The sequence below is a fragment of the Myotis brandtii genome, unplaced genomic scaffold (assembly GCF_000412655.1).
Source record: "Myotis brandtii unplaced genomic scaffold, ASM41265v1 scaffold227, whole genome shotgun sequence".
Taxonomy (NCBI): Eukaryota; Metazoa; Chordata; class Mammalia; order Chiroptera; family Vespertilionidae; genus Myotis; species Myotis brandtii.
Window position 1 is genome coordinate 485,075 of NW_005358520.1, and position 11,939 is coordinate 497,013.

At 44.9% G+C, this 11,939-nt stretch overlaps 1 protein-coding gene across 1 annotated transcript in view; it reads right to left on the reverse strand.

Moving 5' to 3' along the window:
- The window catches only part of COL5A2 (collagen, type V, alpha 2), a 193,340-nt gene that overhangs the window by 56,736 nt on the left and 124,665 nt on the right, over positions 1-11,939 (reverse strand). Inside the window, exons 5-7 of the mRNA XM_014539724.1 lie at positions 8,385-8,417; positions 6,961-6,993; positions 5,507-5,560 (exon numbers count right to left, since the gene is read on the reverse strand). Coding sequence (XP_014395210.1) covers positions 5,507-5,560; positions 6,961-6,993; positions 8,385-8,417 — 120 coding nt within the window. The remainder of the gene's footprint in view (positions 1-5,506; positions 5,561-6,960; positions 6,994-8,384; positions 8,418-11,939) is intronic.

Sequence of the window (11,939 nt, forward strand, 5' to 3'; positions counted from 1 at the left end):
TAGAATAACACTGCATCCAGTGTGTCAGTGTAACATTGTATACAGTGTGTTAGTATAACATTGTATCCAGTGTGTTAGAATGACATTGTATCCACTGTGTTAGAATAACATTGTATCCACTGTGTTAGAATAACATTGTATCCAGTGTGTCAGTATAACATTGCATCCAGTGTGTCAGTATAAATTGTATCCTGTGTGTTAGTGTAACATTGTATACAGTGTGTTAGAATGACATTGTATCCACTGTGTTAGAATAACATTGTATCCAGTGTGTCAGTGTAACATTGTATTCAGTGTGTCAGTGTAACATTGCATCCAGTGTGTCAGTGTAACATTGTATCCAGTGTGTTCGTGTAACATTGTATCCAGTGTGTCAGTGTAACATTGTATCCAGTGTGTCAGTGTAACATTGTATCCAGTGTGTCAGTGTAACATTGTATCCAGTGTGTCAGTGTAACATTGTATCCAGTGTGTCAGTGTAACATTGTATCCAGTGTGTCAGTGTAACATTGTATCCAGTGTGTCAGTGTAACATTGTATCCAGTGTGTCAGTGTAACATTGTATCCAGTGTGTCAGTGTAACATTGTATCCAGTGTGTCAGTGTAACATTGTATCCAGTGTGTCAGTGTAACATTGTATCCAGTGTGTCAGTGTAACATTGTATCCAGTGTGTCAGTGTAACATTGTATCCAGTGTGTCAGTGTAACATTGTATCCAGTGTGTCAGTGTAACATTGTATCCAGTGTGTCAGTGTAACATTGTATCCAGTGTGTCAGTGTAACATTGTATCCAGTGTGTCAGTGTAACATTGTATCCAGTGTGTCAGTGTAACATTGTATCCAGTGTGTCAGTGTAACATTGTATCCAGTGTGTCAGTGTAACATTGTATCCAGTGTGTCAGTGTAACATTGTATCCAGTGTGTCAGTGTAACATTGTATCCAGTGTGTCAGTGTAACATTGTATCCAGTGTGTCAGTGTAACATTGTATCCAGTGTGTCAGTGTAACATTGTATCCAGTGTGTCAGTGTAACATTGTATCCAGTGTGTCAGTGTAACATTGTATCCAGTGTGTCAGTGTAACATTGTATCCAGTGTGTCAGTGTAACATTGTATCCAGTGTGTCAGTGTAACATTGTATCCAGTGTGTCAGTGTAACATTGTATCCAGTGTGTCAGTGTAACATTGTATCCAGTGTGTCAGTGTAACATTGTATCCAGTGTGTCAGTGTAACATTGTATCCAGTGTGTCAGTGTAACATTGTATCCAGTGTGTCAGTGTAACATTGTATCCAGTGTGTCAGTGTAACATTGTATCCAGTGTGTCAGTGTAACATTGTATCCAGTGTGTCAGTGTAACATTGTATCCAGTGTGTCAGTGTAACATTGTATCCAGTGTGTCAGTGTAACATTGTATCCAGTGTGTCAGTGTAACATTGTATCCAGTGTGTCAGTATAACATTGTATCCTGTGTGTTAGTGTAACATTGTATCCAGTGTGTTAGTTTTCTAGAATGAGCCTCCTCACTGGGCCGAGTTTTGCTGTTCATGAACAGTTTCTAAATGTGCTCGCCTGTCATAGATCACAGTCAGCTACGTATGTGCCTGCTTAACAACCCCTCCCCCAACAACAAAAATGTGAAGGACCCTGGATTGTAGTTGGCGGGTTTACTCTTTCTAACTCTTCAATGCTTCGCATGGTTCCCAGCACGAAGCTGACGATGTGTTTGCTACACGCTCTCGGCGCACTGCCTTCTCGCCACCCCCACGGCAGACCAGACCAGAGAAGCACAGGGAGGTGCAGTGGCCCCGCCAGCCTGCTCCTGGGAGACCTGAGTGATGCCCTCCGCTGCCCAGCTCCCCTCCTAACCCCCATTCTGAAGGCGGCATGGGGAGTGGCCATGTCCTCAGCCCAACCTCCCTGTTTCCACGGGGCTTGTTAACTATGTCCTGGCTCTTTATCCCCAAAGAGTCCTCGCCTTCTCTAAGAAGAAACCAAGGACGAAAGAACTCAGAAGTCAATGGAATTTTCATAGTTAGCAGCACGGACTGAGAAAACTATGGTCAGTGTGTCGGAGTTCAATAGTAACAGAAGCTTCTCATGCCTAAACATGAGACTACGCAGTGCCCCCAACAGTGACTGCTCATGAGCGGAGGTAGCCGTAGCCGGAGGGGGAACTGCAGAAGCCGGGGGGAGGGGCAGTCTGCATAGGACGGTGTGGGAAAGGGCACAGGAGCTGCTCGGAACTGTAACCCATGCGTTTGAACATATGCAGACATTCATATCCGCATGTTCACTTCCTGGAAGAGTGGGCACATAAGCCAAGGCATCTGTTCAAATACAAGTAGATAACTTAGCCAGAAGAAGTGGCATTTTGAAAAATATTTTCTTGGAAAATTATTCTCATCTTTTAAAAATCAAACCTTTTCTGACAACTCACCGGACTCTTCCCATGACATGCATGTGAGTGGGGGCTGATTTTAACTGCTACCCAGGGCTTCTGAATCACGTGGGCGTGGGCAGCAGGAACTGAGAATGTATGCTGGCAGTGGCTGCAGACAGGGGAGGAGTCTACACCACTCGGAGCCTGGCGGGGAAAACTAAGGTGTTTTCAAATTGAAATTGCAAACTGAATACTAGTTATTGTTATATACGAAAAGTGAGCTGACACATTATTTCCGCTCTCAAAGAGGTTTCCAGACAAAACCAAAACTGCATCCGTGCTGACGGGAGTAAAGAGGTCTGGGTGGTTTAATCCGCAGCGGTGGGTCCTGGCCCCAGGCCTCTGGGATTAATAGTCATGTTTCAAACTCAGCTCTGAAGACAGCCCACTTTTTCGTAGACTTCATGATGCATCCTGTGTCCCCATGGCATCTCCTTAAACAGTCAGGGTAACTATTACACAGACTGAGGTTAAACTCAGAAAAACTATCCAAAATGAAGTGAACATAATAAGCAAGATTATAAGAGAAAATAAGAAAAAATATGACAACATGTATATGAACATTTTCATTGATAAATATTGAAAACAAAAACTGTAATTTGGGAATGCACTAAACGTTATATTTTCCCATTCCTAAGCGAGCTAGTCACATAGGTTATATCAGCCTCAATGTTCTCTTCAGAATCGGTCCCTCCCACCCCCCAGGATTCCCTAGGATCCGGAGAAGCCATCTGCAATACCAAGTCTTGCAGATCGCCACTAGGTGGCGACCTTTCAACGTCCACAAGCAGGAGTGATGAGGACCCAGAATCAAGTTAATGCACTGCTGGTTAGTAGCATGACAAACACACCAATCGTTATCTGTTGGGGTGGGAGCTGGTATGTTTCCCACTTCACAGATGTTAAACAAACCCACAGCTGTCAAATGTCACGTGCAGTTAGCACTCAGCACCCCATCGACTGCCATGTCTGACAGGTTGCTAGTTTCCCATCGCTGTGAGGTTACCAGGACCACACGCTTACAGCTAAGGGCCTGTGATGAGAGACATTCGTGATGATCACGGGCTGGTCATGAGGCTCTGAGAGCAGCTCTACGTCAGTGGTTCTCAGTCCATCTTGCCTCCCGAGGGACATCTGACAACATCGAGAGGTGGTTTTAGTTGTCACAGTTGTAGGAGGCAGCGGGGCAGCTGCCGCCACGGCATCCGGTGGGTAGGAATCAGCAACACTGCCAGACACCCTACAAGGCCCACGGAAATGTCGCCCCAATCAGCAACAGACCTGAGGCTGAGGAACCGCTCTACGCGGTGAGCCTCCTGCAGTGTTTGATGGCTGTGGGCGTAGCGGGGGAAGATGGTATTTATGATGGTAGTACCCCCTATGTGTGTCAGCCACAGCTCTAGTCCAGCTAAGCAGCTCCTGCAAACCGTGCAACCTGAGGCCAAACATTCTACCTGTGGGTATTCTGTGACATCATGCCAATATCTTGACATCAGCTTTGGTGGGGGTATTTACACCCGGGAAATCGGCAAGCGCTACAGGCACTTTATTTATTTATTTGTAAGGAGTCAGTTGTTAAACACTGTCATGCCACTGCTACAATTAAGAAAGGAATCGTGAGGGGAGGGGAGAAGAAGAGACGAGAAGTAAGAGGCGTGAGGAGTAGATTCACTAAATCCTAACAGGGATTCTGGAAGCCCAACCACTATTTCCGTAGCAATTTTCACCCAGACTTAGGACTCGTGTTATCAACTATCCTCAGCACGAACACATGGATGCACAATGTTTTCCGCATGACCCCCTACCCTCTCACCCCCCTTCCACCCAGCTTTGTCATTCCAGACCCTGGACAGACACCTGAGAGCCAACCGCAGTGTGTAAGCGGCTCCTCGGGGGAGACGGTGCAGAGGACAGAAGTGAAGGATGAGGCAGACGATCATCGGACATAGCTTCCTGCCCACCCATTGGGCCAGGCCCGCTCCCAGGGGCACTGAGACTACCGCATGTCTACACACACCACCCACAACCCCGGCTCCAGCCTGGAAAAGCAGATACTGTTTCATGCTTCTACACACGGCATCAAGTGAAACATAAAATTGTATCAAAGAAGAAAACAGGGCGGCAAGAGTTCCCAGCATTAGGTTTTTCCTCGTTTATATATTCAAGGTTGTCTGCTGCTAACCCGCTCATCCATTTCTCCCGTTTAGCTGTGGATAAATGCGTATTTGAAAGTTAACAGTACAGGGTTACATTTTAGGACATATCATTTGACAGAAAATAAAAGAGCACAGAATTTTCAGGTTGAAACATAAGATAATGATAGCAATACACTAATTAATCCTGCTATTCAGTATATGAAAGACACGAGCTTTTGTGGGTGACAGAGAGAGAGAACTGCTATCCTAGGGCAGCAGTAGGTAATAAGGGGAAACGTCTGGCATATGCATACGACATTCTCGTGTTTTACCTCAAAGGTACAGAATTATTATTCACATTTTAAGGCACTCCCTTTATCCTGGCCATGGATTTGCTGATTTTTAGAACTATCCCTTTGATGGCTCTGCAGAACCGCTCAATGAAGCAGCAGCACGCTGCTTGTGAAATAAATTCCTTACACACCCACGTGAAAGAAAATGTGTCCTCGATTAGTTTCTTTTTCCTTTATCCAATTTGGTTGTTCCTGTGGCAGCCACAGCGCACAGAGCTCGGGTGTTTTATCTCATCAGTGCATTCTTGGCATTGCTTACTCATGAGTTACAACTTCGGAAAACAACATGAGGCATTCATTATATTCCGTTAGGTTCTACTTCATTCTAATTTGACCTCACAAAGGACAAAGACAGGTCATCTGTGCCATCGAAAAGGATAACCGGTAATTATTAGCATGTGATCATTTCCTCCGAATCAGGAGACAGACACAGTCTCCTCATGACCCGAACTGGATGTCACACTGAAGGGAGGGGAGGGAGGAACAAAGCCACCAGCTCTTTGCTGCACCCAGAGAACGGGGTCCAGGGGCCCAGTACCCAGGACAATTCACACCAAGGGGCCCGCCGCCAACTCACAGGCTTTCCTTTGGGGCCTCTGTCTCCTCTTGGTCCCTGCGATCCTGGAGGGCCCTGAAGCAGAGAACAGTGGTTACGCTGCAGAACACGTCCACATGCAGATGGTTCTGTTTGAAAGGCTTGCTCGGGATAAGAAGCTGGAAGACGGGGAAATCTCCCTTCGTTCTGAATTCACCTCAGTCACAGACTAGAAAATAAGCCACGTGCACACGGAAGCTGTGTGTATAGAGGGCTGTTTGCTTTAGCAGTGGCGCTAAGGCCTGTAAAGCATTAGCTGTTACAGCACAGCCCCGTGGAGGCCAGCGAGCTCAGCGTACTTGTTGGAACAGTCATGGCAAATTCGTAAAGATCATTCTTGCAGGCTTGTCCCTTATCTGTGGGCACAAAGACTTCTATTTCAGATTCTGAGAGCGACACAGATGTGCGAGCTCCGAATGTCACTGGTCTGAGTGAATGCCTGAGTTCACGTTGTTACATGATCCCCCAAGTTACTAACCAGCACTCGCGTCGCCAGGGGACGCGCTGGGAAGAAAGCTCTTGCCCCACACGTGCCTGCAAGAACCTCACTTCCTGTGGACTCAGAGCGCTGCCTCATCTCCCCTGTCTCTGTAAAACCCGCTCAGAACCTCCAAACAGTAACTGCAGTTCTTTACCCCTCCACAGGACAAGCGAGTATTGTCTTTCGAAAGTGGGATCCTTGTGCTCATGTTTAAACTAGCTCTTTTTCTACAAAACGGCTGTGGCCCAGAGAATCCCATTCTCTTCAAAAGAGGTTCAATTGAGTTAAGAAAATTAGGCTGTGCATTTGCTCAGTCCAACAGCCAGCACTGCTTAAAGGCCAAAGCTTCCAGGGGCCGGAGCAGGCCTGTGAAGGCCTTATCGCATGTTACTTCTGCTGATTTAGTGTCCTAAGTCCCACAGGAATCGTGTGTGAGGGAGTGTGTGTGTGTGTGTGTGTGTGTGTTATATCCATCTAGTTACCTATGAATGCTACTGAGAATCCAAACCTGAAATCCGAAATATGCTATTCCAATGTGTGATATCTCAAATTCTACTGCTATATAATTTCATTTCATCAATAGATAAAATCAACAATTGTTTCATTAAACAGATAAGAGTAACCCACCTTTAACACAACAGACAAGTACGCCCTAATGGCAATGCCAAGGCTAACCTAAACCAGCCGTACACCCATCGGCTGCTTTGCCCTTCACACAGCGAGAGGGACGCTGACCCGGGAGAAACAGCCGGCGCTGCACCTGCAGGACCAAGCGGCCCCGCGTCCCTCACTGCGGCAGGAGGCCTGCCCTGGAAGGTGCTTTAAGAAAAACTGCTGAGGGCCGCCAGGCGTCCTTGCTGGGCATTTACTGCCGTTTTGTGGCTGTGAGATTCATAAACATGTCCCGTCCCTTCCAGAACTTCCAGCACCGCGGACGCTGAAGGGAGCTACTCACCGAGGGTCCGGGCCGACCACGGATGCCGGTCACCTAAACGAGAAACAACAGAATTTGCAAAGACGAAACTTCTATCTACGGAGATTTATACAAGTCAACAGTCAAACAAAGAGGAGTAACAACAACAGCCCCAGAGAATTGTTAAGAAACAGGAAGGCTGTCGACTGAGGCCCCTTCCCTCCGGGAGCTGAAGCCCGTGACCCCAGCGCCGAGGCCGGAGGGCAGCCTGGCAGGGGCGTCGGAGCCAGGCCAGCTGCACAGCCTGCGCTGCCTCCTCTGTGCTTCGCCTTCTCTCCTGTGAGACGGTGATCAGGACTGTGAATGACCTCCTCACGGTTTGTGCTGACGACTAGCAAGTATCTGAAAAGCACCTAAAACAGCACCTAAGACACAGTGATGGCGAACCTGTGACACGCGTGTCAGAGGTGACACGCAAATTCATTTTTTGGTTGATTTTTCTTCGTTAAATGGCATTTAAATATATAAAATAAATGTCAAAAATATAAGTCTTTGTTTTACTATGGTTGCAAATATCAAAAAATTTCTATATGTGACACGGCACCAGAGTTAAGTTAGGGTTTTTCAAAATGCTGACACGCTGAGCTCAAAAGGTTCACCATCACTGACCTAAGACATGGGAAGCACACAGGAGTGTTTTAAATGAAAGGGAAAACGAATGATCTTCTCTTCAGGTCACCTGTTCAAAATAAGCCGACCTAATGGCAAAGCGAAAGACGCCGACACTGCCAAGCAAATGAACGTGCACACGCTTTTTATTGACGGAACGGCAGTGACTCCTTTAAAATCCACGATAGTGGTTGCTGAAGAACTGTCATCCTACTTAGTGATCTGCGTTTATCACCTACAAATCTAGGTGACCCTTAAGAACTTTTATACAATGTGTGTGTGTGGGGGGGGGCATTTGCATACTTTCAACAATAAGATAATTTTTAAAAATGACTCCACACCACATGAGTCTCAGGCAGGAGGACGGCATCACCGTGTCCAGAGAGTGGACACCCAGTCTCACTCTCTTGGGATCACAGGGCGATTATATTATTGAAAATGTGTGTCTGTTACTTTATAGCCACATGCAACATATTTATTTTTGTAAAACCCTGATTTTCACCTTTAGTTATGGGACTGTAAAAGTCAAGAATATTGTACTGAATGAGCATTAAGTTTTGTATGAAATAAATAATCTATTTTGGTTAATATTCAGAATTGTATTTAATAAACATAAAAGTTTATATTAAAATTAACTATTGTATTAGAGAATTAATCTTGGTTTGCTTGTCTTATACTAAAAACTTGGTTATAAAATAACAAATTTCCCTTTCTTTGAGAGCATGCACCTGAGTATAATATACAGCTCTTAGCTAGCGGGTGGAAGGGGCGTGAATGTGACATAAACATGTACTCACAACAGGCACTGATCCTGGCTCTCCTTTCTCTCCCTGTGAAGCAAGAAGAAAACTTTAATTAGCAAAACATGATGGTTTGTTGAACATGAACATGTCATACTACAATGTTCTATGTAAACCCTGGAAATGTCGATGTAAGAAACAAAAAAAATTCAGAAGAGAGAGTTCATCAATTTTGGATATTGAGTCAGACATTATTCATGAGAAAAAACACTACTCATCTGAAAGCTAGAAGAAGAAAGCAAAGCCAATTCCGTTCTTACAACAGCCAAACCCAACGAGCTGATGAGACCAAGACGTGCTTGTGACGAACACATGTCAAGTCAACGCAGGAGATGCTACCTACATGCGACAAACGAAACGTTCTAGGGATTCGGACACGTGAGTTCCACACGCACCTTACATGCCACCTAGGTTTTAATCACGTGCCCGATGCCGGTCCTAAAACCTGTGCCACCCTCCCCTAAAACTCTGGGAGAATCTGAGAAATAACCAGAGATAAGAGTGCTCAACTTAATAAAAAGAAACGGGAAAAATAAGAAAAGGTGTGACAATATTAGATAATTTAATATCTGAGGAAAACCTAGAAAAAAATATTGATTAATAGGAAAATAAAAACTAACATAAGAAACTATCATAATCTAAAGTAAATAAAGCCAAGCACTTTAATTTGCTTGTATAATAGATGTATCAAACACAAAGGGTGTGGATGGAATTTCTTTTGATTCTTAGAACCTTAGAATCTCAGAAGCTGTGTTTTGTTGGCATGATGCCAAGCACACAGGATAAGTAACAGTGGGTGGACTGTCCCGACAGATCCCTATTTTATCACATTTTGCCTGGGTTTTGTATCTCAGGATCTGTCACCCTGCCGACCTGGCCTCCCGAAGGCATAGCCCTGTCCACTTCACACCCTCCGCCTGGCACACACATGCTCAATAAACGCTTCGTGAATATATTTTCATTGATAGCTTATGAATCGATGCTTTTTACTAGACAATTGCAGAGAATAAATACATTAAGGAGTATACTCATTTGAGTAATGAGTTCTATTTTAATTTCTTCTTTCACATATATTGTTCTTTTACCTAATTATAAAAATAATACGAGTTCATAGTACTTTAATACTTTGAGTGATTAATTTAAACAAATTAAACTGATTATTTTAGGGCAGTTTTCACTGAAATTTTTTAAATAGAGAAAAATAAAGAATAATCTAAATATCTTAATACTCTGGAGATAGTTAATATTAGTTTCCATCATGTGTCTGAACTTGGTTTACCTAATAAACGCCTCAGTATTTTACTCTTAGATTTTGTCTTCATTTTTACAATTAAAAAATAACCTAACAATGAATGCCCTTGCTTATGAATGTTTGTGTGGCCTCTCTAATGAATGCCATATGACATATCTCTAGAAATTAAAGTTGTCAATTAAAGACAACACACGTTTTAAAGATTTCTTCTCTAAGTCACCAAATTGCACTCCCGGAGGCACAAGCTAACTACACCCCAGTGTCTCACGTCTGAACACGTGTCGTGAGGTGAGACTTTAAAATCCTTTCGCAGCCTTGATGGCCGTGGTGATGAGCTCCACGGCAGAACCACATGGTCCTGCTTGCTGCTTCCCAGACTGAGGCTAGTGTCTGCAGGTCAGGGGCAGACTGAGACCTCAGAGCAGAAGCAGGAGGGGGCTCTAGGTGAGTAAGTTCCAGGGGATCGAGCCCGCAACCCCGGCCTGTGCCCTGACCGGGAATTGAACCGTGACCTTCTGGTTCATAGGTTGATGCCAACCACTGATTCGCACTGGCCAGGCAATCATTTTAATTGTGTAGAAGGGATATATAAATCCATGCCCAATAAAAAAAAAAAGGACCTTATTTTTTTAAAGTTTCTTTCTGGAACAAGTTTAAAAAAATAAGTAAAACGGGAGGATAAATTATTTCAGCCAAAATGAGAAAAATAGGATAGCATGCTAAGAATGGTTGTGAAATCTCTGTCCTAAGAGAGCAGCAAAAAAAAAAAAAAAAAAAAAAAAAAATGTTGCTTTGTATTCAGAATGGAATCTGCTGATGTCTTTCTTAGCTACATTGTTGGTTTATTTGGTATCTCCTTATGAGCTCTCTATCTGTCTGCAATATTTGATATGGGATTACATATTCCATTGTCAGGTTCTGATAATACACTTGTCTTATGTGTCTATGATACTTCTTACTTGGAAATAAGCCACAAGAGTAAATATTTGCTGCTTTGTTAATATGGGCATTTTAAATACCTTAACATGGGCTTTGTTAATGAAGTTAATTTATGTGGAAGGATAATTTATCTAAAGTGTAACTAGATTTGGTTTTTATACCCATTTAAGTGCCCAAATTCAGACGAGAATTAACAGTTTAATTTTACATCTTGTCTGTTACTCGCCATTCAAGGCCCCATCACTTTTATAAGATGGGGTGCTTGTCCCACTACCGCCTCATTTGTATTGTTTGCCTCGACTGAGGGTTGTGATGAATAAATTATAATAAGACTCAGCATCGATATACCCCAAGCACCTGCTTCTAAGCATCACCTGCTCTCGCTGCTGGGACCCTGGTGATCAGGAGCAGAGCGCAGCTGCCCTGGCACCGCCTGGCTGTGCCCTGCCCCTGCGTCCCGCCCGCCTTCGGAAAAAGGCCGGAACTAAATGCCAGAGCCAACCCTGCCCGTCTATGCCGTGCGTGACGCCAACAAACCAAGCCGGTTACTTCAGGGCCGTTCTTGGGTCAGTTCTTTTTTTATTTCATGGATCTTCTATGTATTCATTGAGTTTGTTTGAGACCTGAATTCGAACGCTTAGGTTTCAGTTCTCCTAGCTTTTAGATCTAAACTAAAAGCAAACTGGCATTGGCAGGCCTCTCCTCTGACCTGTGTCAATTAAGACAAAGGTGTGAGATTGCCCACGGCAGGAAGTGTGGCCGCGCCCTGGCATCCGCTGGCCAGCGCCCCCTGCATCCCGAGCACAGCACTGCTGCACCTGCGCACGGCCCAGCACTCAGTGCCGCTCCAGCCTCTGCAAGCCGGAGACGCGTTACATGTGCGGGTGATCGGGCAGCAATCGCCTTGAAACCTGGGGTGACTGCCTGTTTCCACCGAATCCTGTGCCCCTCCCACTGGGATGAGACAGAGCAAATGCCGCCGCTCCCACGGTAACCAGGAAGCTGAGAGCACAAGCAGGAGAAGTGGACTCTCCTCACTAGTGGGACTACCATTTCCCGGTGACCGGTGGGTGACGGCCAGTGTGGGAGGCCATGGCCATCGGAAACGCCTTTCCTCCTGAGAGTAAGGCTTGACCTTGGGGCTAGATTTTAGGCTCCTTGAAGGTGAGAAAGGGGGGGTGGTATGTGTTTGGTAAAATGCTCAATTAATTCCTTTAGTTGAATCTTTACTTCCCAACTAATGGAAGAGGGACCACAATTCTACTGAAGTAGAACTAATTCCCTCCCTCCCTCCCTCCCTTACTTCCCTCCTCTCTCCCTCTCCTCCCTCCCCTTTCCCTCTTTCCTCTCCCCTTTTCCTC